Source organism: Scleropages formosus, chromosome 2 (genome assembly GCF_900964775.1).
Source record: "Scleropages formosus chromosome 2, fSclFor1.1, whole genome shotgun sequence".
In the NCBI taxonomy this organism is placed as follows: Eukaryota; Metazoa; Chordata; class Actinopteri; order Osteoglossiformes; family Osteoglossidae; genus Scleropages; species Scleropages formosus.
In genome coordinates, this window is record NC_041807.1 from 11,603,723 (window position 1) to 11,631,599 (window position 27,877).

General features: G+C 43.0%; 1 protein-coding gene across 11 annotated transcripts in view; it reads right to left on the reverse strand.

The window, feature by feature from the left end:
- The window catches only part of LOC108939821 (receptor-type tyrosine-protein phosphatase S-like), a 176,046-nt gene that overhangs the window by 68,715 nt on the left and 79,454 nt on the right, over positions 1-27,877 (reverse strand). For 6 of the 11 annotated variants that reach the window (XM_029249709.1, XM_029249705.1, XM_029249704.1 and 3 more), the window contains 4 exons: positions 19,584-19,772; positions 11,564-11,581; positions 2,464-2,574; positions 208-219 (listed from right to left, as the gene is read on the reverse strand). In XM_029249709.1, coding sequence (XP_029105542.1) covers positions 208-219; positions 2,464-2,574; positions 11,564-11,581; positions 19,584-19,772 — 330 coding nt within the window. The remainder of the gene's footprint in view (positions 1-207; positions 220-2,463; positions 2,575-11,563; positions 11,582-19,583; positions 19,773-27,877) is intronic. The other 5 variants (XM_029249708.1, XM_029249707.1, XM_029249703.1 and 2 more) reach the window with 2 other exon arrangements.

Genomic DNA, 27,877 nt, shown 5'->3' on the forward strand with positions numbered 1-27,877 from the left:
AAACACAAAAACCCGAGCTAGGCGGGTTTTCTGTCATTATTTGTACTGAATAAAAATTACAATTCATCAATTTTTTTTCTTAACCATATTTTGCACGTTTCAATCTTCACGTTTTTTCAATTTAGTTTTATAACAGATCAATATATATTCAATTGTTCACATGTTTTTATGTGGGTTAAAAAAAGTAAAAAGAAAAAACACACCAACCTTCTCGAAGCTCTGAGGGATGTAAAGGGGTTGATGCAGAACACAATGACATGAGGAGAAGAGAGAAATAGGGGAAACACAGAGAGAGTAAAAAAGGCCACCTCAAGGGTTTTAAGCTGCTACATTTCCCTTTATTTCGTCTCCGCTGCCCCTGCTTTCATATCAGTCACATCTTTTCTTTCTGTCCATAAACAATTCAAGTCAACAAAGTCAAGAATTCACCCAGAAATCAAATGGATCTGTGCGGCCGTGCTGTGGCTTGGTGGAGCCAGTAGCTACCACAGCAAGAGCTATCCTCGTAAACATTAAAAGCAACAGTGAAATCAACCAGCTTCTGCCACCTCAATATGGCCCGTGATGGCCAATTTCTTTCAGTTAGATAAATAAAAAAAAGAAAAACAAAGTAAAAATCAACAAAACGAACCTAAAACAACCAGTACAACAGCACATTTCATTTTAAATTAGCAGCTGCAATTACAGATAAAATATTAGAATTGTCTGAATATTATCTAAATTTTGTGTCACGACTTGTCAAACTCATCACAGATACAAACAGCATATGATTATTATTATTCACATGTAACATTTACTATAGCTGCTAATTAAGGTAAGAAATCTGTAATACCTTTATGTTAAGAAGAATTTAAAAACCAACTAGAAGTAAGGACTTCTTGTCAGCAGTAATTTATCTTTTAAATACTGTGGACAGTGAAGTTAATAAATAATTAATAAAACATAAAATAAGTGCTAATTAGTTGATTCCAACTGTTGGAGTCTGAAAAGAACCTGTAACTCTTAGAATGTGGAGGCAACATGATTTCCTGGCTTTCCTGGCACTTTGTTAGGAAAGACACCCAGGAAAGACACCAAAAACTGTCAGGCAGTGTACCAAGTTAGCGTCCCCTGTCTTTCTATTAACTGTACAAACACAGCTGCACATAGGATTTACTGTCTTTCAGTATGTACTGCACTGTGTGCAATGTATGTCTTTATTTTCCCAGACTTTTCATTTACTCCCATTTAGAAAATAAACCTTTGTACTGACACAGTTTTGAAAAAACACATCTTCAGAGCCGCTTGTCCCATATGGGGTCACGGGGAACCGGAGCCTACCCGGCAACACAGGGCGTAAGGCCGGAGGGGGAGGGGACACACCCAGGACGGGACGCCAGTCCGTCGCAAGGTACCCCAAGCGGGACTCGAACCCCAGACCCACCGGACAGCAGGACTGTGGTCCAACCCACTGCGCCACCGCACCCCCTTTTGAAAAAACACTTCTGATTTTTTTTAGAATGCCCTATATAATGTATTTCATATTTATTAACATATTAACGCATTATTATAGCTATGAACTTTTCAAGGCTCTTCATTGTTAAAGATTTCATAGAAGTTGCGGGAATCTTTTTTAGGTGACATGACTTGATACAGACCGATCCAAATCGCACTTACCGTCATCTTCCATGGACTTAAAGAAGAACTGGAAACAACACTTAGCTAAGGCAAACAACTTCAGCAATGGCATCCTTATTTCTTGGAAGGTGAGTTATTTCATTTGTCATTTTATTAGATCTTGAGATCAATTTCTTCGCAGAGCATGCAACTTGTAGCACATGTCGAATTTGGCATGAGACCTTTAAGTACTGAAAATCAATTTGGATTTCCAGTCAAAATATCACACTAATTATGTTTCAATACACCAGAGGAATTCTTAATTTGAAGAAGTAAATACTTGAATACATTAAAATCATTATTTCTATACATACTTTAGAAGTACGCTATGTGTGTGTGTGTATATATATATATATATATATAATATACACACACACACATATATATATATATATATATATATACATACACATATATATAACTATTAAAATAGGCTTAAAAAGAATGCATCAGAATATAAACCCTTGTTTCCAGGAAACAAATAAGCATGATGGGTAGTTCCTGTTTTCAAGATCCTGTTCTCTACATGAACCCACTAAACCATTTTTCTACTGCGAGTAGTTAAAGTAATACATATATAACTGCCACAGGGTAACTCGGAACGAGAGCCCATGGCATACTGAGCTGTGGGGAAAGAAGCTCTTTCAGGGTTGGCGTGACCTGGGAACGTCTAAGAGCCAGAGTAAATTTGTCTGCACTTACGGGCAGAGCAGCCCCTAGCCAGGTTTTTTTTTTTTTTTTTTTTTTTTTTTGTTTAGCCTTTTTTTTTTTTAATCAACTCAGCTCCTGGGCCGTGTTGCTCCCTACCTCTCACATATAGGTTGGCAGGGGAGGAGTAACGGACGCCCTCCACATTGGACGCCACACACTCATACTTCCCCTGGTCGGTCTCCTCGCTGTTCTCTATCTGGAGGGCGCCTGGGAGGATCAAGAAACACGACCAGACGGATGGACAAAGAGAAAGAGAGAGGGAAGACAGAGAGTGAGAGAGGACAGGTATTATTAAAAGAACATTAGCAATCATTTTCAAAACAATGTCGCCCAAAAACGATCCTGGCCTGACTATTTAAAACCCAAGTGTTCAGTCAGTCCCTGTTATTCGGAAAGAATAAAGAACACGCGCGAATAAAATTAATCTGAATTCTGAATTAGTTATGGAAGGAGGAAAGGTTAAGTATTTTCTTCCGCATAAATTCACATGAGTTTAAATCATACCCAAAGACAGTTGTAATTATGTAGATGTAAGGTACAATGTCAGGGGACAGATGCTTGTCACAGACAAGAAAAGGGGAATATGATGAGAAAGTGAATGCATTATTTAAGATGCAGGAGTGCCTTTTAGAGAGACGAGGGGGAAGGGGGGTGTGGAGACAAGGACCAGCATCATTAACTGCAATGCTGTGGCAGTTTGCATACACTGAGTATTGCTTCTGATGACTGCGCCTGAAATGTTTCATCCAAGGGAGCTACAAGGTAAGCAAGTGTAACACCTCTTTTGACATGGTAATGTCCACCATGGAATGTGTCTCATAAAGTGAAGACTTGAAACGTGAACCATGCACACAAACCATCACCCTGTCTTCACCCTATTTACCAGTCATCACATCACTCTCTCACAGGGACATGTGAGTGTAACCGCTGCATATGCTCTCTCTCTTTTGCACGCACGCACGCACACGCGCACACATACAAAAACACACAAATCCATATTCTGTCTTGTTACTGAGCCACAGTTGGAGTCCATGATGATATAATTAGGACTTCTGCATCGCTTGGGCAGCTGACAGATTGCTGCCTTCCCTTTTCTGACACAAAAACTGCTGGTCAGCGATCATTGCTGTTCAGGGGGGCTGCATCAATATGCCAGTGCCTGATGATGCTCTAGGCGCCCCTTTTCCCCATTCTTCTTCGAGTTTCATCTGGCAGGTCCTGCCTTGCATCCCAGCTAGCTCAGTACACAGTCCCCCAAGCACTGGAGGCAAGGAGTTCGATTCAGCGCTCATCAAGCGTTTTACTAATACCTCAAAGAGGAAGCTGCACTGGCCTACAGGGAGGGGTTATTAACAGCAATGAAAATAAGCAGATGTTTACACTAATACAGTGAAATCATCAGTTTCTACTAGCACAGTAAAAGATATATACTAACATATAGCATTGCAGCACATAGGGTAACAGAGCTAACACTACTACTACTATTCAGTTTTATGGCAAACTTTTTACAATTATTCATTTAGCTGACGCTTTTCTCCAAAGCAACTTACAATTACTTATCCATTTATAGAGCTGGGTAATTTTACTTGAGCAATTTTAGGGTAAGTTCTTTGCTCAAGGGTACTATAGCCAGAGGTGGAGATCAAACCTGCAACCTTTAGATCCAAAAGCAGCAGCTTTAACCACTACACTACCAGTTGACCCCAGGCGAACCCACATTTGGCTGTAGTTTGGCTGTTTTACTTCCAAGTGCTGCAGCATTTAACAATGTGGTTGGAGCAGAGATTGTACAACCGGATGCCCTTCCATGTACCTGGTTCTTGGGACTAGCACTGACTAACCAATGGTTGGGGCTATGGGCAATTCAGCATCACTGAAACACATGTATTTGGAAAGAGGGAGGAAACCCATGCAGACACAGAGAGAACACGCAAACGCCACAGGATGAGTGAAGATTAAACTCGTGTTCTCTCTCACCCCCTAGGCACTGTGATGCGCCACCATGCTGCCCAAAGAACACACACCACAGGCACAAAGTGCACTCATACAAAATAATGCATTATCATTACACCACACCATCATATGAAACCGATTGTCCCATACGGGGTCGCGGGGAGCCGGAGCCTAACCCGGCAACACAGGGCGCAAGGCTGGAGGGGGAGGGGACACACCCAGGATAGGAGGCCAGTCCGTCGCAAGGCACCCCAAGCGGGACTCGAACCCCAGACCCACCGGAGACCCAGTCAAACCCACTGCACCACCGCACCCCACTGCATTATCATTACCACATTTGCAAACACACACACACACATTTTCAGAACCGCTCGTCCCTTACGGGGTCACGGGGAACCGGAGCCTACCCGGCAACACAGGGCGTAAGGCCGGAGGGGGAAGGGGACGCACCCAGGACGGGACGCCAGTCCGTCACAAGGCACCCCAAGCGGGACTCGAACCCCAGACCCACCGGAGACCCAGTCAAACCCACTGCGCCACCGCACCCCACTGCATTATCATTACCACATTTGCAAACAATGTACCACATACAATATGCCACCAACACCCACTTCCCATGTTTGTAACCATTCCACCCTAACACATACACCTATTTACTATTAACAAACACCCAGTTAGCTTGACTCCCCTATTTAAGCCCCTGATTGGCAGTGAGAATAAATTCCCCTGGAGTGATAGACAGTAAAGAACCAGTTCTAATTCCTTTCTCCCTGACACCTTGTCAAAGAGTTCCAGAACAAGCATAACTGAATTAAAAAAATTCCGAGTCAGTGTCCTTTCTTTCCACAAACCAGCACATCTGTCCCAACCATGTTATTGCATTTGTGTTTATAAGCACCATCCTTGTTCCATCATATACAGTAGAAAGTGGAAGTACACTTAGACAGCCAAGTAAATACTTGTATGGGAAAAGCAACCCACAAACATCCTACACCTCTGGGAACTGCTGCAGAAGAGCGAGGAAGACATGCCCTCTTATTTCCTGCTCAAACCGAATGACTTGTGGGGGGAAAAGTAAGTTCCAGCACCTGGACTCAAACTGTTGGCTATTATTCTGTCATTCTAATTCACCCTGTACCAAGTTTTCATCTTGCAGTGCCCACAGAAATGTCTAGGGGCTTGAGTAGAAGAAATCTGAAATCTTCCCGTTTTCTGCACACTGATCAGACTAAACAGCAGACTGCATGAACAGATCTCGCATCTTCCTGCTCTAGCCAACGGTTCAGTCTCGCATCTTGTCTTCGCACCCTGGCAGGACAAATAATCTCATGTTGGATGCAGGTGGCTTATAGTACATGTGGGAGTCGAAATTTTTCTCGATGTGGTCTGCTTCCCTGGTCGCAGCAGGTGAATGTTGAGGAATGTTTATAAGTGCCTCACTGGGGGAGGGCGGTTGACTACACATACCACAGTAACTCTGTGGCAGTCCGCGACAAATCTGGATCTCTCCACAAATCCAGCTCTGTGCAAAAACTGTAGGTGGCATGGTGGACAACGATATGGGTGGTGTCCTCTTTTTGTGCCTTTGAGCAACATACTTGACCTGCATTACTGCAGAAAAATATGCAGTTGAATAAATTCAGTTACTTTTGATAAAGGATTTTAACACCTTAAAATTAATAGGTTACACCAGAAAGAATCACTAACACTGCCTAGGATACACTGGAAAGATGTGGAAAAAAAAGCAGAGACTGAGCAGGGATTTTGAAGTGTGGAACTTCTCAGTTACAAACTGAAGAAGGTTTTCAGGTTAGCTTTCATGAGCTGTGCTATTTTGGGCAGGTGATCTCCACCATGAGGAAGGGCCTATCCTGTGGTCCCTGTTGATTCCGTAACATGTTTGCAGCCGTTATTTCAAAGTGGATCTGAGTGCAACTTAGAGCTGGAATGATAACGCAGTCGCACCTTTCTTCCGACTTCCGCTCCAAGTTGTGCTTTTTCCTCCTGCCAGTCATGGTTTCAAGTTGCTTCAAGGCTTCTGATGTTTTTTTCTTACTACCCCCTCCAGTTTCATGTTACTCCATTTGACTGAATCATGTAACTCTTGGCTATGAAATTCATGTGAAATTCCTTAATTCCTACATTCCTGCTGAATTGATTAAAATATACTCCAATCCAACCAGTTGAAAATGCATAAATGTCTCTTTTTCCTCTTTGCCTGTCTCCCTCTGTCTACTCAGCTGTTGGTTCACCACTTAAACCAACACTCCCCTTCAACTGAATGTAGAAAATTTAATAATTACGACTTCGGAGTATTCACTGTTATATGGAAATAAATATAGAATTAATGTCTTTGAACTGCATGCTTTTTTCTGCCTTCCCTGTCTAGCTCTCTTTAAATTAGTATTTGTTGCATGCTGTAGGTAATTGCATTTTCCCAACCAAGCAAACCTGTGGTGTCCACTGGCTTAGTATTCGCTTCTTGCATGCCAGGCTGCCTTTGACTAAGCAACCAATAACCCAAACAAGGAATTATCTAGCTTCGGTTAACAGAGCTTTACATGGAAACTCAGAGGGTGGTTAAACAAAAATATGTTTGTTCTTCATGAAAAAAATAAACACTCAAATCAATATGAGAAAGCCATGAGGGCACAGAATATCTGAAATTTAAATACTATGAATGCATTTTTGTTAAAGAAATATGCCAGAAAACTACGGTCCAAGTTAAAAATGAGTTTTAAAGGCTAAAAATGTAAGACACAAAAAGTAGAGAAATTCTGATGCGCATTGGGCACATGTACACTTTTTTTTAAATTAGGGAAAGCAAATGTCTCACACTTATAATGTGTTCACAAGTGCTTTAGATATCTGTGAGCGTAAAACATTGTTTTCATTAAAAACGGCCGCCTTTGCTGGCAAATTCAAATAACCTTAACCATTACCATATCATTCTCCTGGGAAAGCAAGCATGATGTGATGCCTGGGAGCCGGTGAGTTGGCCTGATCAGCAGAGGGCTTGGCAGACAGGCAGGCAAGGTTTGGTGATCACTCCTAGATCCAGCAATCGTGTGCTGCTGATTGACCATGAGAACTGCCTAAGCACGCAATGCACAACCACGCCAGTAGCAGTAGAGTTAAAGAGTGGGAGTATAGGTGAGTAATCCCACCTACAGCCTGTAGCGGCATGTAACCTCCTTCTATACACCAACCATTACACAACCTGGTGTACTCCTCCAAGACCATCACATGTCCTTTAATGAAAGCTATAATAGATTTACTGTACATGTAAAAACTAAATGATGACTAATACAAATGAGAAAGTGAAGGAAGTAGGCATTATTGTTCCTGAGCATATCTCCTGCATTTCTCCTGTATTTAGCATTCAGTCTATCTTCCTCACATCGGTCTGGCCAACAGACAAAGCAGACTCCATCCATCCATCCATCCATCCATCAAAAAATTGTACAGTGCAGAATCACATTGGTCTAAGGTGTACACACTGGATGGGATACTTGTCCATTGCAGGGCAATTAAACACCCTCATACACTCAGAAATACAGAAACTACGAGCAAATCACTACAATGAGACTATGCAGACTTTACTCATACTATGCCGAATTGAAACCCACTTCCAAATCCACAGCCCAGGAGATATCAGGGAATAGTGCTACTTGCTGGACCACTATGCTGCGCACCATATTCAATCCGCTCATGATGAAAAATAAAGTTGAGTAGTTTTTTAAAAACTTTATTGAAAGCTAAGAGTAAACATAAAGAGTTTGGGAAGAAAAACCTTGAAAGGTTAAGGCAAGGGTTCCCCAATCTGGTGGCCTCCTCTGCCCTGTCAAATCAGCCTGCTCTGACAGCACCCCAAGGTCGCTGGATGCAAGTGGAGCAGCGTGGGGTCTGGGTGCAGCACATTCGATGTCAGCTTCCATCTGCCCACCTGTAATGCTCTCCTGCAGCTTTACACGCACTTGCAGCTAACCACGTGCCATTCACTTTGCAGCACTTCATCTGAAGGAGGAGTATGAGCAGTGCTTCTTTTGAATTCTAAATGTGTTAAGACAGGAGTGTCCAACCTTTTTTCCCTACAGGCTACAAAATCATTATGGTTTGAGGGTGCAACATTTAAAAAAAATGTCTAAATCTATACATATACAGATACAGGAGGGCAGCTGGTAGTGTAGTGGTTAGAAGTGCTGCTTTGGGACCCAAAGGTCACAGGTTTGAATTCCAGCTATAGTACCTTTAAGCAAAGTATGTACCTCAAATTGTTCCACTAAAAATTGCTAGCTGCATAAATGAGTGAATAACTGTAGATAGCTTAAGATTGTAAATTGCCTTGGAGAAAAGTTTCAGCTAAATGAATAAATATCACAAACCTTGCTTGTTCTTCATTTCACAGAACTGCAGGTTTGTCTGTCTTGCTTGAAATGTCCAGTATTTGTAAGTTTCTTTTTTGATTTGGAATTCATTTTCAATATATATAACTCACTATATTGACAGTATGTTACTCACACACATACTGGCTGAAGCCACTTGTCCCAGGCGGGGTCATGGTGAACTGGAGCCTAACTCAGCAACACAGGACACAAGGCTAGAAGGGGAGGGGACACACCCAGGACGGGACGTCAGTCCGTCACAAAGCAACCCAAGCAGGACTCAAACCCCAGACCTGCCAGAGAGTAGGACCTGGCCAAACCCCCTGCATGACTGTGCCCCTCAGTATATAACACACACACACACACACACACACACACACACACACACAGTCTGAACTGCTCATGCCATACAGGGTCACAAGGAGCCAGAGCCTAGCACGGCAACACAGGGCATAAGGCTGGAGGGGGAGGGGACACACCCAGGACAGGACACCAGTCCATCGCAAGGCACCCCAAGGGGGACTCGAACCCCAGACCCACCAGAGAGCAGGACCTGGCCAAACCCACTGCACCACTGTGCCTCCCAGTATATAACTCACACACACACACACACACACACACACACACACACACACACACACACACACACACACACACACACACACACACACACACTTTCAGAACCGCTTGTCCCATACGGGGTCACGGGGAACCGGAGCCAACCCGGTAACACACGGCGTAAGGCCGGAGGGGGAGGGGACACACCCAGGACGGGACGCCAGTCCGTCGCAAGGCACCCCAAGGGGGACTCGAACCCCAGACCCACCAGAGAGCAGGACCTGGCCAAACCCACTGCACCACTGTGCCTCCCAGTATATAACTCAATAGTTATAAAATCACAGCATACAAAAACCAACAACACAAAATAAAACTACAATCTTGCCACTGAGGATGACTGAGCTGCAGCTGAACATTGTGCACTGACTACAGCAGAGCCATCAAATAAGGACAGCAGCTCTACTGTCCTCTGTCTGCTGCTCTGCCCCTCCTAACGACCAGCCAAGACACACTGTATGGGTCTCACTATAACCGTATTGTCGTGTCCCAACAGAATTTATAGCGTTTATGGTAGATATAGCATACAGTTAGACACTCCTGGTGTAAGACGTGCATAAGTGCACACTTGTGCCAACATGTGGAGGGAGACACACACGGAAAGACAGGTACACATGCACCTGTGCACTTAGAGACATACAAACACACTCATGTATCCCCAAAATTTATGGTTTTGCTAGTGTGAGTGGTGTTGGACTCAGGTCAACATCATTCTCCCAGCAGAATACTAAGTAGGAGGGAGAGTGCTCATCCAGCCCTGGCCCCTACCTTTCAGATGTCACATTCCTTCCTGTCACCTGCGGGAACTGAGCTGTCATGCTGTTGTCCCCACAGGGCCAGCAGAGAGCCAGCAGCTCGGTCTTGAGCTCCCCCGCCAAAGTCAACGGGAAGTGTCCCTTTGTGGTTCACTAATCGCATTATACAAATGCAAAGCTCATAAAGTCATGACAGTCTGTGTTTGGTTCAGTTTGCCAGCTCTTTTTTGGTGTGGTGGTGTACCGATGCTGGCTGGTGCTTTAAGACTATGGTCTGTTTTCCTGACACTGATGTCCTGACTTTCTGGGCCAACGGGGGAGAGATAACTGAGAATGGAATGGAAAAATCTGGAAAAGGTCTGAGAAAATTGTATGAAATTCACATGACTGTCACAATACTCTACCTGGTGTTGGGTGAAACCTGGGATTAATAAAACTTTTAATTAGGAAACATTACCTCAATGAAATAAAAACAACAGCATTTATAATAACTGTTTTACCTTACCTGATTCTGCTGCAAAAGATATTTTAACATGAAACTCACAATAACATTAAGGAAAAGATAAAAACTTTTAAGCAAATGGGAGGCACAGTGTGGGTGCATTTCTGTACATTGTGTGGGGTGCGGTAAATTTTGTAGACATGGACATAGACTCTTCAGGTCAATTTTGATACCATGCGGTTTTCCAAACAAAACATTCATATACATTTCTGAAAGAACAGAAATCTTTTCCTTTCATTTAATTTCATTTCATTACGACATGTTTAAGATTACGCTATTTCCACAGTGAATACAACCACTATGAAAATGCTATGCTCACTGTAGCCAAAGTGTACTCAGTGTAAAAGAACTTGAACCAGGTGTAAACAGTGCATGACTTGCATCATAGGAAGGTGCAGAGAGCTCTGTTAGCACAGTGCATAAGTAATGGGACATGTTTATACAGACTTCTGTTAGAAAGATTCAAGGTAACAGGAGCATCTGGACTCAGAGGTTAGAAACTGTCTATGAGTTTGTATGCTTTGTTTACAGGAATCAGATGATTATAATGAAGCCCTAATTTAAAAAAAAAAGAAGTGGAGGGTGCATATGTGTCTTCCCAATTAAACTGGTGTGTTGACTTCTTTTCACGATATCTGATGTCCAGACGAGACAAAGGCCACAGCCCCTCCCAGCCATTCTCAAGGTGAATTGCTCAGAGACTCAACACACTGGTGGATAAACACACATAAAACTCAACACAATGAAGGATATTCAACAGAAGTCAAATCAAAAACAATGGGGTGGGGAAAATCACAGATCAGGGTAAAACAGCACAAGTAACACCAACCTGAACACAGTTGTCACAGACCCTTGAAAAAAATGTAAGAGTAAATTGTTTCTAACCACGTGCTTTTGCGGCAGTTATTTGTTAGGTATTAGGAGTTAAGGTTAGTTATCATTCGGTTACCTGGTTATCATTAAAACCACTGTGGTCATTGTCTTACCTCGAATAGGAGTACCCTCTGGAAGAAACACAAATGGAAAACAGAAGAGTTTAGTAAAAGTTTTAAATTAGAATTACTTATTTTTTGGTTTATGGATGAATTTATTTATGCACTGTTAATTGTTATGGTTTAAGCTATAATTAGCAGACTTTTTTAACAGTTTACAAAGCTCTGCTGGTTTTGCAAAGGAACAGGAACAAATGTCAATTATTTTCCTATGAATTCCCCTTATCTATTCAATGCTTATGCACATGGCACTAATAAATAATGTTTGGTCAAGACTTGAGTTCCCATGTTTATATTTATTATCAGCTATCGTCATTTTGATATGTCCCACTTTAAAGGAATCTCTACAACTCACATAAAGTGTCCCCACTGTATTCATGGTGTTGCCAAAAGGCTCATTGTGCCTGGAGCAGTACCCAAATAGCGTGGCATGGGGTGGACTCTGCTCTTCCTCCTGCTGACTTACCATTCCAGAACCAAGCTGCATCTTCGAGCACAGTGTTAACAAACTACAAGTCACCATCTAGCCCCAAAGGCCCACGCATCCCCTTAGGTCAGTCTCATGAACCAATAACAAATGATGTCTGTGCTAAATTCAGTTACTTAGTTTTAAAGAAGCTATCTGTCTTCAATGCCATTTTCAAAAAACAAAATATTTTTATTATGACCTTTCACATTTTTAGAGATAATTAAAAAAAATATATATTTTTTTTTTACTAAAAATGTCATTACTGTAATGAGTTTGCATTTCAAATGTTTATAATCAAATGGACAGTTTTTTTAATAATTGTTTTTTTTAAACCACCCAAATTAAAATCTTTTTCAAAATGTGAAATAGTTCATACATATTGCTAAATATCTGCTATAAACAATAAAAATATTTTAAGGGAAATTATGATGTCCGGACACGTCTTTCATTACTGTTTGTTGAAGTGCTTGTTGGTACAGACAACATATAAATTTTGATTCTTCCATGATGTCTCATCAACAAGATAAGACAAAACATGAAGACAAGATAAGTCGACATTTTGTTTTTCATACCTTAAAAACGTCATTAATTTTTGTGTAATTACTATAACACCGTGGGTTCTCATTAAATCCTAAATCTCATGGAAGTAAAAATGATTAATCATTAAGAAAGATATTAAAGGGCCTAAGATGTTGATATCAAAATTTTTGCTAAATCATCACGGCTTCCAACATTGTGAGCAAAAATGTACAAAGAAATGAGGACTGCTCATTGTCGTAACAGACAGTTTTCTTACTTGGTTTAGTTTAAAGTTCACGAGACTGACCCCTTTACAGTAAGATCAAGGATCTAGGTGCAATTATACATAGTATGAGGCAGTATAACAGGATAAAACCCTGCAGCTTATTTAAAAAAAAAAAAAAAAACACTTATTTTGTGTTTGTTCCTGCTTTGAATACAAAGTGTTCCTTTGTTCACCAGCAGCCAGGAGGCAGTCAGAAAGGGGAAAAGGGATGCTTTGCCTAGTTTTCGATTATCTACAGTGTTCCTCTGCACCCGCAAATTCCTGTGTCACCTACCCATAGGCCTTTGTGCAGAAGAAAAAAATGAGAAACGACTGAAGCGTAAAAGAATATTAAACAAAAGGCTTCAAATCTCTATGGCTCTGTCCCGTGGCTTTATTGTTACAGAAGATAAACCAAACTACCTGCCCAAGCCGCAGTCTCACAGAAGTACTTCAGATCAAGTGAGGCAGCCGTGTTACAGCGAAAGGCCCTTGTGTTTCTAAACGAGTGACTTCAGTCACATTAAATCAATGCAAATCTAAAAGGATTCTTTATAACAAGAGACTCAGAAGCCCTCTCTTTTGCAATATAAAAGTGGTGCACAATGAGGAGATTTATTCAATTGCTCTACCTTCAGCTGGAAGAAAAGTTTGCAAGAAAAGTCCCTTTGGTTTTCATCTGCAGAGTCTTCGAGAACCAGGCAAAACATCCAGAAGACATTTTTTTAAAAGTGAATTTTGATTTAAGGGGTTAGGGGGAAGGACTGGGACAGTTAATTGGTTAGATTTTGAGGGCAGCAGTAACTGCAGTCTGCAGCATTAGCTAAAGAACTAATTAGGGTTAGCTAAGGTACAAGTTAGGATTAAAAGTTGCTATTTTGAGGTTAGAGGAGGTCAGGTTTGTTATTAGTTAAAGGTTAACAAAGCAGGATTGTGGAGCAAAACAGTAACTTGAGGTTAATAATGGAAATCACTGAAGAAGGGAGTGGCAGGGAAATTGAACGAGGAATATGCAACAATGGAAATCATTTTAAAACCAGTAAGCTGAGCAGTCTCCTGCAGATAAAGTTTCCAATTCCTAAGCCTTGAACTGCAATGAGCCCCATCAATGAAATAAAAAATGTAGGATAAAACTATATACAGGGTTTTTGCAGGCCATGCCATCCTCTTCCCTTGATATAATCATGTCTGAGTTAGGTTTGTTTCCCTAATCATGCTCAAGTAATGACAGAAAAAGTTCCATGGATCACAGGGTCTATACTGTTCAGTGAAATTAGTCCATATTGTTGGTCAAAAATCTAAAAGGGGATTTGACATTGATTGAAATGTCAAATAAAAAATTTAAAATGCTTTCTGGTTTCCTCGCCTGATGCAACACTTATTTCTTTCCAGAAAAGGTTGCCCTCACTGACACTAAGTTTTTGGTATCATGAAAAGCTTCCCTTATTTTGCTAGAAACACCTTTTTTTTTTCCCCACTCATGGTCTCAACCCCTTTTATCCTTAATTCAGTTATGGCTTGTTAAAGGACATTTAAACCACCCCTCGAAGCAGGACACAACAACTCTACAGAGGCCTGGCTAATCATAAGTGTCATTGTGCAATGGGAGCAAGCAAACGATCCACTGTAGTCTCTGTGGACAACATTAGGAATACGGCAAGCACATCAAAATACAAAGAGATCTCAAAAGATGAGCAACGTCCTTGTTCCCTGCACTCTCTTCCTGAACTTCAGCACTGCAGTTGGTGGGTTGTTCTCCACAATGGCCCTCTCTGGCATAGCATGAGACCACAGGGTGGAGAATCCAGTGCTGCTTTAAAAAACAGCGACAATCTGTCTACAGCAGCCGTCCATCTGCACTCACATGGTTCATCTCAGCATCAGATCCTCCACCCCCCTACCTCCAAATATCTCATCAACACGGCCAAACTGACCTTGAAACCTTAGTGTTTACGTAAGGAGTCACCCCTCCCCGGAGTGTTCTCACAGCTGAACAAAGCAGAAGCTTTCATATCTCTCAGTCACTTGCTCTGACTCTTTTTCTACCACACAATGCTGTAGTATTTTCCATTTTGATTCATTTCAATTCAAAAGAAAGAGAATAATGGCCAACGGCCACGTCATAGTGGCTTTCAAGCACAGGCTGATGTGTATGAGCATGGGGGTGTAGAACTAGTGATGCCCTGTCTGTGTAGTTATGGTGCCCATTTTCTTCTGTCTGTTCTTAAATGGCCTCATCTATCAGCCTTCAGAAAAATAGCCTGGTCTCTTGGCCCAAACATCATCATTCTTTGGCCATTACAGGGAACACAGCATAAAATGGACACTGTATATTTGGGGAGGGAGTGAAGCATTACTTTACTTCCCCTCCTTACCAACTGTGGCCTCTTTAAGAGATACAATTCACCACAGTGCCACCTCTGTCCCAAATGTCAAAATGCAATTAATTTTAAATGGCGTAAAACCATTAAACACTCATCCAAAGGTATCAGCATTTGGTTTACGAGAACTCGAGGTTAAAAACTGTTTCATTTAATACCTCAACTTCAGTTTACTAAACACTGCCCTGTATTTACAAAGATGGAATTTTGAGTTTGCATGTTTTTTGACAGCTGAGAGGCATGACTTCAGAGCTACTATGTGGTATCCTTCACAGTTACGGTTTGGCTCATGCTGTGCTAAGTTCTCAATATCTGTTACCCCTTATTTGCTAATTGGTTGTTTGTTAGTGTGACTTATTTGCTTTTTACTATTATGGTAATTATGTCTTGTATTTATAAATAAAAAAAATCACTTTATAAAAATTTTTCTTTGTAAGATGGAGGGACTGTCTATAGTACAAATCGTCCATTTGAGAATGATAAGTTACAGGAATTTTTCTCTTCTATTCTGTGGCTGCTTTGAGGGAATAGTGTACACTCTCCAAGATGTTCTTTAAGAACCTTGTGCACGAACACAGTGGAGTTGAAAAGCTCCAGCAGTGTGCTGAAGCCACTAAACACTCTAAACAAAAGAGCAAGCATGGCTTACTCAAGATCATTTTAACCCAATGGAATCATATTTGGGTTCCTAGGAGAAGCGCAGCAGCCAACACTTCCTTCAGCCTAGCTGTGACACCTGTGTGTTTTTGTTTCTTTTGGAGTACAGATGAAAGGCACGGAGTGGGAGGGTGCTATTCAATGCACCAACTTGTTAAATGACAGCAGCTGTCTGTGTTTTGTCATGGGGTCCAGTGTTCTTGTGAACACTCTGCCCTGCCAGGCGGACGAGACTTTTCTTGCTCGAGTCGCTGCACTCAGACTTCCCTGGTGACCAAATACTCAAGGGTTGAAGAAGATGTACTCAGCATTATAAGTGCCTGTTCCTCTGTTCCTTGGTATCAAAATCTAAATTTGGTACAAAATATGTACAGGTCAGCATGTGGAGTAATCAATAAGCTCATGGATTTGCAACCTGAAGGTTGATGATTAAATGATAGAACAGGCAAAATTAAATAGCTGATTTGATTCCAGTGAAGTATCCAGACAGGTGAAAATTAATATTGCTCTGAATAAAAGCATTCCCATAACAACTAAAAAAGAATAATCCATCTTCAAGTTAGTCACAAATCATTATGTACATTCCTGTTTAAAAACTAGAAATGTGGCAACAAAAGTACAGGAATGAATTTGGGGTTTCTCAAACCTTCATAAAATAAGGATGTTAAAGAAAATTTACAAAATATCATACTTCTAACTTCAATTCAATAATATTTATTTTGAAGTTGAAGCCAAAACAGAGATTCACACAGTGTAAGTATTTCCCTTCAGATGCCTAAATCCATTTGTAAACGTTGGTTTCCCAACATCTTTTTTTAATGAGGGATATTGCCTCTAGGGTTGCTCTCTGATTACAAGCTTCTAGTGCACACATCCAAGGCTGGGAAGGTACTGCTGGACTGCAAGGTTGCGTTGGGGAGGGTCACCTTGATCTCAATGAGCTCGTCAAGACCAGCTTTGTGCCTCCATGCAGTCAAATAAACAGACAAGATACCATTTTTTATATCGCTGACAAAAAATTCCTCTCTGGCACATGGACTTGTCTGCATGTTGGGCCAACGGCTGTGAAACGGTCAGAAGCTTTCAGACTGAGAGACTGTGCGAGAGGATTCAGGGGAGGTGCGATGAGATAGAATGCGAGCCTGAAGGTAGGGAGGGACAGGAACGCCCTGAGCTGTTACGCCTCCGATCTTCTTAATCCACGAATTTTAACGGTCAGTCTGGAGAGTGGCAGAAAAAAAAAAATCGAGGAGGTGGTGCTAAGGGGGGACTGAGAGAGAAAAGGGAGGAGGTGGTGTGGCATGCATTTTAAAAGCAGCTGAAATGCCATCTGCTTTGGGGCAAGAGGGAATTTGTGGACTTAGGCACTTACCAATGGCTTCTGGAAATTATAGTTAAAAAAAGGGGGAAAAACAAAACAATTCATTTCAGGGTGGGAAAGAATCAATATTTGTGACCCCAAGAGAACAGCAAGTTTGTTTTTTAAACACCATTTTGTTTTAATTCATATATGTGACATTCTCTGTGCAGAAATGTTATGTAATGTTCCCTCGTTCATACAGAAAACAAATTCTGTAAATAAGTAAAATAGAGAACACATTTGTGCTACTGATAAGCGAACTTGTAACCGTGAAACTGTACGCTGGAGTGAGCTTGTTGCTTTATTCTTAAGAAAGGTGCTTACAACCTGAATGATGTCAGTGGAATATCTAATGGTTTTCTTTGGAACTGTGTAATGCATGCTGTCCTGGATTTGTTGTGGGAAGTAACTTGACAAATTATTTATATAATAATACAAATAAGTTTTATTCAAGGGAGAAAATAGTGCATAGATGGCAAATTAACAAAATTCTAATTTGCATTTGAATAAAATTTGTACATTTCCTTGTAGCAAAATATGGAGTTTGTGGATCTACACTGAAAATATAGAATATCTGTTATTTCATTAGTTTGCAATAGAAGATATGTTAGGGTTTTTAGTTATGTTAAGTATGTTAGTATTTGTTTTCTTTTTCTAAGAGCTTTGAGAAAATTAGAGTGAGGCTAACTAAATCAGGACCTGGGACTCTTGATGAATGGCGATAGGACACAAAGACAGAACAGATATCACATCAGAGCAATTCACACAACCCAGACAAACGTCTGACAGTAATAAAAAGCAAAAATACACAGTGATAAAAATTACAGAGCACAGAGACAGGGGAAGACATTTAGGATTAGTTTTGGAGGTCTGTCTTGTTGAAGAGGTATCACTGGTCAAATGGAATTGCACCTAAGCCCTGGACCATGTGACCCTGGGACATCAACAGCTTGACTGATGATCACTCCACAGGCCTCATGCTGCTGGTTGTATGGGGACTGTCCTCGGGTGTGCCATGTGAGTAGTGACAAATCCCAGAACTTCTGCAGCACAGCCTTGTTACTGGCTTTTCCATTTTTTTAGACTCATGTTCTGACCCAGCTCGATTTAAATAAAATCAATCAAAATCCCTTATGTTTATTTCATCTTAAAACTATCAGATTAAAACTAAAATGAAACTTATTGATGGTCCCTGGTGGGTTTTTGATAAACTTTAGGCCATGTGACTAAAAATGCCCTTCTGGACAGCAAGCTCAGCAGGCACCATGTCAAACTCATCCCTTTGACCTTAGCCTGGCAGGGGAGGGAAAGAAATTTAAGATGCAAGAGCTGGTATCTCAATGTGGCCTAACTGGGCACTGGCAGCACACCCTAACCTCAGGAACCCCCCCAAATAGACAGCACTGGTTCTCAATATTAGTGTAACTGAAAACCTTATGCTACAATACCAAAACTGCCCCGACTACCCACCTTCTAAGAGCTGCACACTATATTGTAATAGAGGAATCAACCACAGTTCCATGTTATCACTTCGCTACAGGCCCTTCTAGAACCTGTGACACCCCAGGCAAGATCTGCTGGCTCTTTAACTCTTGAGAAAAGCAATTCTGCAAGTTGAACAGCTTTTCTCCAAATTTAAGGTAAATTGTATCCCTTTCTATACATTTTTCTGAGTTTAATTCTGTCCACAAATGGCTTTGCAGACATGTGTCCATCTTTCTGCTTTGATTCTGCCTGTACAACTTAGAGAATGTGTCTTTGGTAGACGGCAAAATGTACGATGCAGAAATGCAGGACACTAAGCATGTTGTAGCCAATTCGTTGTTCACCCACCCTCAGTTTACCTCAACAACTTGAATTCAAGTGCAATCTATTGGATTTCTCTGGTGGTAATAAAGCATTGACCCGCAACATCAACCTTCTGATGACCAGGGTGGCCCCTGGCCTTAACATAATTACATATATAATTAGACTTTGTTTTATTGGGTCTTTCAATAGAGTTAAATCAATGGGGTGAAACTTCGTCTCTAACTACTGTGCCAGCAGGATCAAGATATGGCACATCTTATGTTAAATCCTTTCAGTGCATGCACTTATAGTATTGCAGTTATAGTATTACATTTTTTTTTTTTTTTTTAGGCACAGCCCAAATTAAATCAAATGATCAGTAGATGAACTCTGAGTCAAACTACCAATGCTGCACATTTGGCCTTTTTTGGCTATAAGTACCAAGGTGAACAGAAGTAAAGCTCTAATCAAAAGTTTCATTCAATCTTCACACCAAGACAATAATCATAAAAGAACCTTGATAACCATACTGATCACCCTTTTTCTTTATATATAGCTACTGATTACTTCCATACCTGACCGCAGCTGTTTGATTCGCCCATTACTTGCGCTGGGATCTATGGGCAGGAAATCCTTGAACCAGGTGATCTCAGGATCTGGATTACCACTCGCAGCACACAGCATGGTTGCTGTACGTGTACGCTCCACTACTTTTAACTGCGGGCCCATGTCGATGTTGGGGAAACCTGGTGGAAGCAGGTCCTCTGTTGAAAGAAAGTGAGATGGGGGATAACATGTTACAATGAGATTTCTTCCAAACCATATCGATGCCAAAACAATGGCTGAACTTAATCCTCTTGCATCTATTTTCACACAGGAGAATTTACAGAGCAAATGTGTTGCACCTTATTTATCATTGTGATACTTAACATTTTATGAAGAGTAGACAGCTCAGTTGATTATATGGGCGTTGTCATAAAAAATAAACCATATGAATGGCTGATGAAAACATTTCAATCACTCCCTGTCAGGGCATTGTTGACTAATGGAAAGTTAGACACCAAGCTCCTAATGACTACTCTCCTGCTCTGCAGCTCTCTCCCCCAGACACTCTGTTGTGACAGCACCAGACAATTAAACATCCAAAGCTGGGATTATGATAGACAGGCAGACAGATAATCTTGATGAAACAATATGGCGCATTAGGATCATCTTGATAAGATGGCACACGGCACTTTCTCAATCAAAAAGCACTCCAGGCTTGACCTAAGCTGGGCTACAAAGAGGAAGAAATGGAGTGGGAGACACCTGACGGAAGACAGCAGGCAATGCTTGTAACATCTGTCCCCAGAATCCCCTGACATGCATTCGTTTTGCTGAGCTGCAAACCAGCGCAATACAAACAGCAACAGCTACACCTGAACTCCACATCTTAAGTACATTTTAAGTTAATGAGAAATACCAGTTTCCTACCCAGGTGGCATCACTTGTAATTAAACCTTTCTCAAGAGTGGGATTAAGTAATGTTTCCTAATTCAAAATTAATGTTTGGAGGAAAAAAAAAAAAAAAAAAAAAATATATATATATATATATATATATATATATATATATATATATATAATGGCAAGCAACAGGCAAAAACTTTTCTCACATGGTCTTCACTTGAGATAGCTGGAATCATTCTGTCTTTGTTGTGACATTAAAATCACAGCCTACAAAATTTCCTGTGAACTAAACACCAAGAAGAACTGTACTGTTAATAAAACAACTCTGAGAATCCTCAAATACTGGCGAAGTGGTTAACGTTCCAAGGTTATGAACTTCATCCGCAAATACTGTTTTTTGTTAGGGCTTGCCTTTTAATACACAAGAAGTGCTGGGGAAACTATGGTAAAAAACTGCCATTATTTATCAAGGGGAAACACACCATTCATGTAAGGAAGAGTGTATTTTTGCAGTATCTTGCCATAGATGACAAAAAGCCTGCTTCTCCTATTCTTATTCGAGCCATTTGGTGCTCTCAGTATCCATGTTTTCAGACCAACAATAATCTTGCTGCCTTTGAAGTTAAAGGGAAAGTGCTCTTTGTTACAGGCATTTCTGGCAAGCACATCACTATAACTGGAGCTGTATAATGAGTAATATGATTTGAGCCTGAATAAAGGAAACTATAGGTGAGCTCTGGGAGCAAAGGACAGATGAGTATGATTGTATGAAGATACAAAGTTTTTAGGGCAGTATCTGCTGCACTTGGACCTGACAGTTATACCTTCCCTCCTATATCCCAAGGGAACGGAGAAAAAAAAAAAAAAAAAAAAAACTGCTAGACAGCAAATTTGGTTTGGAAGATTACAGGAACTACACAATGAATGTGTTCTGAAATGAAATATTCAATGCAAAGAACAGCAGATGGGTTGAGTGCCAATCAAGTTATGGCCTCTTCCAAGCAGCAGCATGCTATCAGTCAGTGGGTGTGGGCCACTGCTGCTTGCCTGAATGTGTGTTTAATTGTGTGTTTACTTGTGACCAAATCACCTTCATGCCACATGCCCAAAATCAGTTCATCTCATTACCACCTCGACAGTACCATAATCTGGGCTAACTGCCTGGAAACAGGCAACTGAAGGAACACTGTCAGTGTACATCTCGGGTGTCCCCAGCTTTCCTAATTTCCGCTTTTGTTTTCTGCTCTTGCTCTTTGTCCATTGCACACCATTCGATCTGGAAGGGGCAGGAATCAGTGCCTCTCACATTCTGGACTGTGTGACATTGATCATACTATATTTTCTCATTAGGTCTGGACAAATCTGACTTCGATCACCTCAGTAGCCAGTGGGCTCTCCCCATGACATAGTTCTTACCACCCACCTGCTCTATGGAAAATAACAGAACCACTCCCATGCTCATTATCCCTAATTGTGGTTAATTGTGGTTCTCTGTTTATTGTCTCTGCTCAAGTGACAGGTGCAAAGCCTTTAATCTCATCTGTTAGCTAAGTGTGGTGAGCAGCTGAAGACATGTGACCACCTTCAGTGGTGAATAGATATAATCACTTGGGAGAGGTCTCCATGCTACCCCAAGAACAAACAAGGTTACCTTTCTCCCTGTTAAACAGAAACCATCCGATGACATAGAGACATTTTCCATCCAAATACCATTTAATATGCATTTTTTTCCTCATGGCGCAACATGTATTATCATGTAAGGATTATTGCAATGTCTACTTTTAGCTTGGGTACTGCAACTAAAATTTGCCTATTATTATTAAATCAACATATTATTCTGAAAATCAGATATGTTCAAAGAAGAAAAGAGGTTTTCATTATACCTCTGGAATATGCTGTGTGCCACATGAACAGTCCCCTGTACTCAGTACTTATGTTTTTTCCCCACTTACAGACTTAATTTCATCAGCCATCTAATCAGGTTAACCCACTACTCCCAGTAACAGGCCACAGTGAGGCTTTACAAAACATTTTGCTTTAATTTCCAGCAGTCCAGAAATGGAAGAAAGAAGTGGGAGGCCAAAAAAAATTAGGAAACAAACTCAAGCCTCTTTATTTTAAGGATGTGGTAAATAGATATTTAACTGATCAGCAGGCCCAGCTGTTTGGGCTTCGGGGATGGTCAATTTAATTTACTCCGCTTCTGGTCCAATAGCTCAATTTGAATAATTGACAAGGCAGTCTAAAATGGGAGGTGGGGTGGTGAAGATGGCTGCAATGGACATCACATGTAGAATAGGGTTCAAGGGGATTCCAGTTCAGGACAGCTAATCATTAACATCATGGGATGCCCTTGGGTACAAAATAATCCTGAAGTTCTCCTTTTGTATAGCTTTTGTCCTGGAGATATGTAATGACCAGCACATCTCAAAAGCTAGGAAAGCAAAATAGGGTGAATCTGCATTGCAGTCTGAAAATCAAAATATGTGAGGATTCTACATTTACATTTATTTGCTTAGCAGACACTTTTCTGCAAAAGCGACTTACAACGAACACTATGTAGTGTTACTAGCCCACACACCTTATTCACCAAGGTGACTTACACTGCTAGATACACTACTTACAATGGGTCACTGCCATACCCATGCCATCACCATAATCAGATACACCTGGACCTGGCAAGATATAAGGCAAAAACAAACAGAGAAGGACGCGGAACCTTATTCGCCGACCCAGCCAGCGCGGCTGCTTGAGTGAGCCTGCTCCTCGCTTTCATCCTTGTTCCCAGTCCACCCGCCCGACTCCTTCTCCCGTGACCCCTACCTTCCTGTTTTTTGATCCGTGTTTTCGTGTTTGACCTATCGCCTGTATTCACTGACAACGATTCTGGATTTCCCAATAAACGACGTTTGCAGTACGAAGACCCACACCTGTCCCCGACCATAGTTCCTGTCCTGTCCCTCAAACTCCTGTGTGCTCCGCAATTGAGTCCGCCTTCTACTTCCGGACGAGAACATGGCAGAAGGTTCCGCCAACGGAACGGACTCAGCGGAGATCCATCGCGTCAAGAAGGCGCTCGCCGCACAAGGCAACCATTTGGGGTCGATGGAGCAAACCCTGAATAGCTTCGCGGAGGCTTTCCAGTCCCTAGTTGGGACGATGCAGGAGCAAGGTATGCTCGTTGCGGCGAAGACCGCCCCCGCGACCACCTCCAGACCAGAGCAGCCGCCAGCAATACCACCGTCTCCTCTGTCCCAGCCTCCACCGTCTCAAGACCCGCGTCTCCTGCCGCCTGCACGCTTCGAAGGTGATTCCACTCGCTGTGCAGAGTTTTTGATGCAATGCGAGCTGGTTTTTTCTAGCCTGCCTCAGGTGTACGGCACTAACCTCAGCCATATTACTTATATCATGTCTCTCCTTGCCGGCCGTGCGTTAGACTGGGCTACGGCCACTTGGGGGTGTAATTCATCAGTTTTATAGACATTAATTTTGCCCAGTACCACAAGATTCCCGTAGAAAAATGTCCCCAGCGCCTCAAGATTAATGCGTTAGATGGACAACCCCTAGGCAAGGGTTTGTAGATTTCCGGACAGCCCCCCTTCAGATGGTGATCGGGGCTTTTCATCATGAAACAATGCAGTTCTATCTGATCGCCACCCCTGAGGTTCCGGTGATTCTGGGATTTCCCTGGTTAGCATCTCATAACCCTGTTTTCGATTGGAGCACCGGAGACCTCACTTCGTGGGGAACTCAATGTGAGGGGAAAATGCCTGAGGTTACCTTTCAGGGTTACCTTTCAGGGTTACCTCCATTGAGGGAAATGAATCTGCACAGCCTGCACAGATACCCCCTGAGTACCAAGAACTGGCTACAGTTTTCAGCCGCAGTCGTGCTGCTGAGCTACCTCCTTACCGCCCATGGGACTGTGCAATTGATCTGTTACCAGGTACCATACCACCCCGTAGTCCTGTTTATCCCCTGTCACGGCCTGAGCAGCAGGCGCTTCAGCAATACATCACAGAGGCGCTCGCCTCCGGTATCATCCGATCCTCCACTTCTCCTGCCTCCGCCGGTTTCTTTTTTGTAGAGAAAAAGGACGGGGGATAGCGACCGTGCATAGACTATCGGGGCCTAAATCGCATCACTATCAGGTACCCTCATCCAATGCCATTGATCACAGCTGCCCTAGAACAAGTCCGAGATGCAAAGTGGTTCACAAAATTAGACTTAAGGAATGCATACAACCTGATACGTATCCGAGAAGGAGATGAGTGGAAGACCGCGTTTAGTATGACCATGGGGCATTATGAGTACCGGGTCATGCCTTTTGGGCTTGCCAATGCACCAAGTGTATTTCAGGCCTTTGTCAATCATGTGCTGGGGGACCTGGTACTTTGTGGGGTGCTCGTATACCTGGATGACATATTGATTTTTTCCAAGGATTTTAACAGTCACGTTCAGTTGGTTAGACGGGTTTTACGGCGCCTGCTACAGAACCGACTGTACGTCAAGCTGGAAAAGTGTGAGTTCCACCAGCAAAGGATCTCCTTCCTTGGTTTCATACTGACCCCGGATGGATTCACCATGGATCCGGGTAAGGTACGTGCATTGTTAGAATGGCCGTGTCCGACCACTACAAAGGCCTTACAACGATTCCTAGGGTTTGCCAACTTCTACCGCCGGTTCATAAGGAATTTCAGTTTGATTGCTGCCCCGCTAACTGCATTAACAGCGACGAAATCATACAGACTCCCATGGAACCCAGAGGCTCAACAGGCATTCGATGAGCTCAAACGCCGCTTCACCTCAGCGCCCATCTTACACCAACCAGATCCAGAACTCCCATTCATCGTGGAGGTCGACGCATCGGAAACTGGGGTAGGCGCTATGCTTTCCCAACGCCAGGGTAAGCCGGAGAAAATGTACCCTTGTGCCTTCTTCTCTAGGAAATTGTCTCCTGCCGAACGCAACTACGACATCGGGAATCGGGAGCTGTTAGCCATGAAACTGGCATTAGAAGAATGGCGTCACTGGTTGGAAGGTGCAAAGCATCCCTTTCTGATACTAACCGATCACAAGAACCTCGAGTACTTGCAGAGTGCCCGACGCTTAAACTCTCGGCAAGCCAGGTGGGCGCTCTTTTTTGCTCGGTTTAACTTCACGGTGACCTACAGGCCTGGGACGAAAAACACCAAAGCGAATGCTCTCTCGCGCCTACATGAGGAGAGACCACCCGCTGGTGAACCTGACTATATCCTGCCCAGGACCTGTGTGGTGGGGCCAGTGCTATGGGATGTCAACCAAGGGCCACAACCAGATCCATCCACAGTACCTCCAGGAGGACCGGTGGGTAAGCAATATGCTCCTCCAGGGAGACGAAAGACGCTGCTCCAATGGGCCCACGATCACCCAGCTGCAGGACATCCCAGCTTCAGCCGCACTCAAGAGCAGCTGCAGAGGCAATACTGGTGGCCGTCCCTCAAGGAGGATGTGCAAGACTATGTCCGGGCTTGCCCTGTTTGTGCACAAACAAAGGTTCCAACCCAGAAACGTGCAGGACTCCTACAGCCCTTGCCCATCCCAAGATGTCCCTGGACACACATAGTACTCGACTTCTTAGTCGACCTCCCCAGTTCAGAAGGTAAGACCACAATCCTGACCATCCTTGACCGTTTCTCTAAGGGTTGTCGCCTGGTTCCTTTACCAAAGTTACCCACTGCTCTCGAAACCGCCGAGCTCCTCTTCCACCATGTTTTCCGGCTTTACGGTCTGCCCGAGGACATCATCTCCGACCGAGGACCTCAGTTCACCTCATGGATCTGGTAGGCATTCTGGAGAAAGCTAGGGATTATGGTGAGTCTGACTTCTGGCTACCACCCCCAGGCCAACGGGCAAGTGGAGCGTCTCCAACAAGACATTGGTCGATTTCTCCAAAGCTACTGTTTGGGTAATCCCCAGCAGTGGGTGCAGTACTTGCTCTGGGCAGAATACGCCCACAACACCCTCACTCACTCATCGACTGGACACTCACCTTTCCAGTGTATTTTAGGGTACCAACTGCCGTTATTTCCATGGCATCTGGAACCCAGTGATGTGCCCGCGGTGGATGCCTGGTACAAGAACAGCCAGACGGTATGGAAAGCTGTGCGCAATCATCTTCTCCATCACCAGTCACAATTAAAACACCAGGAGGACAGACGATGACGACCGCTCTCCATCCTCCCAGGTCAGAGGGTATGGTTATCCACCCGCGGCTTACAAGGACCGTACATGTCCAAAAAACTTAGCCTTAGGTACTTGGGACCCTTCAAGGTTATACGGTGAGTCACTCCTGTCACCTATCAGCTGCAACTACCCCGGCATTTGCGTGTACACCCCTCTTTCCATGTGTCGTTCCTGAAACCCATGGCCACTGCTCTCCATCAGCCGCAACCAGCACCTCCCTCTCCCATAACCTTGCCCGACGGGAGTGGGCCTGCATAGATCGTAAGGGCGCTCCTGGATTCCCGTCGCCGCGGAGGGACCCTTCAGTACCTTGTGGACTGGGAGGGTTATGGGCTGGAGGAATGCAGTTGGGTGGCAGCCCATGATATTTTGGATCCTGGCCTTATTTCTGATTTTCACAGGGCACATCCGGGTCGGCCCGCTCCCCGGCCCCGTGGTTGCCCCCCGGGTCCCAGGCGAGCGTCTAGAGCCGCTCCTGGAAGGGGGGGTCATGCTACACCCATGCCATCACCATAATCAGATACACCTGGACCTGACAAGATATAAGGCAAAAACAAACAGAGAAGGACGCGGAACCTTATTCGCCGACCCAGCCAGCGCGGCTGCTTGAGTGAGCCTGCTCCTCGCTTTCATCCTTGTTCCCAGTCCACCCGCCCGACTCCTTCTCCCGTGACCCCTACCTTCCTGTGTTTTGATCCGTGTTTTCGTGTTTGACCTATCGCCTGTATTCACCGACAACGATTCTGGATTTCCCAATAAACGACGTTTGCAGTACGAAGACCTACGCCTGTCCCTGACCACGGTTCCTGTCCTGTCCCTCAAACTCCTGCGTGCTCTGCATTTGAGTCCGCCTTCTACTTCCGGACGAGAACATGGCAGTCACTCATCCATACACCAGTGGAACACACTCTCTCTGCAGAGGCTTTAGACTTCAGGTTAGGTGGCTGTAGTGTGACTGGTTGTGGAAATCCCTGCCTATAAACATGTACAAGAGTGATGTATATTATGTGTAAGAGTGGAACACTGAGAACGGATCATGTAATAGACATTGAAATGGACATGTGTTTACACCTCCAGCAGCCATGTACAAAAATTGCATAAAGCACATTGTAAGTCAAACAATACTGTGAATGTAGAATGTATGGACTTCAGCACAAAGAGTAACACTAAAGATGTTACATAGTTCCTTGGTATAATG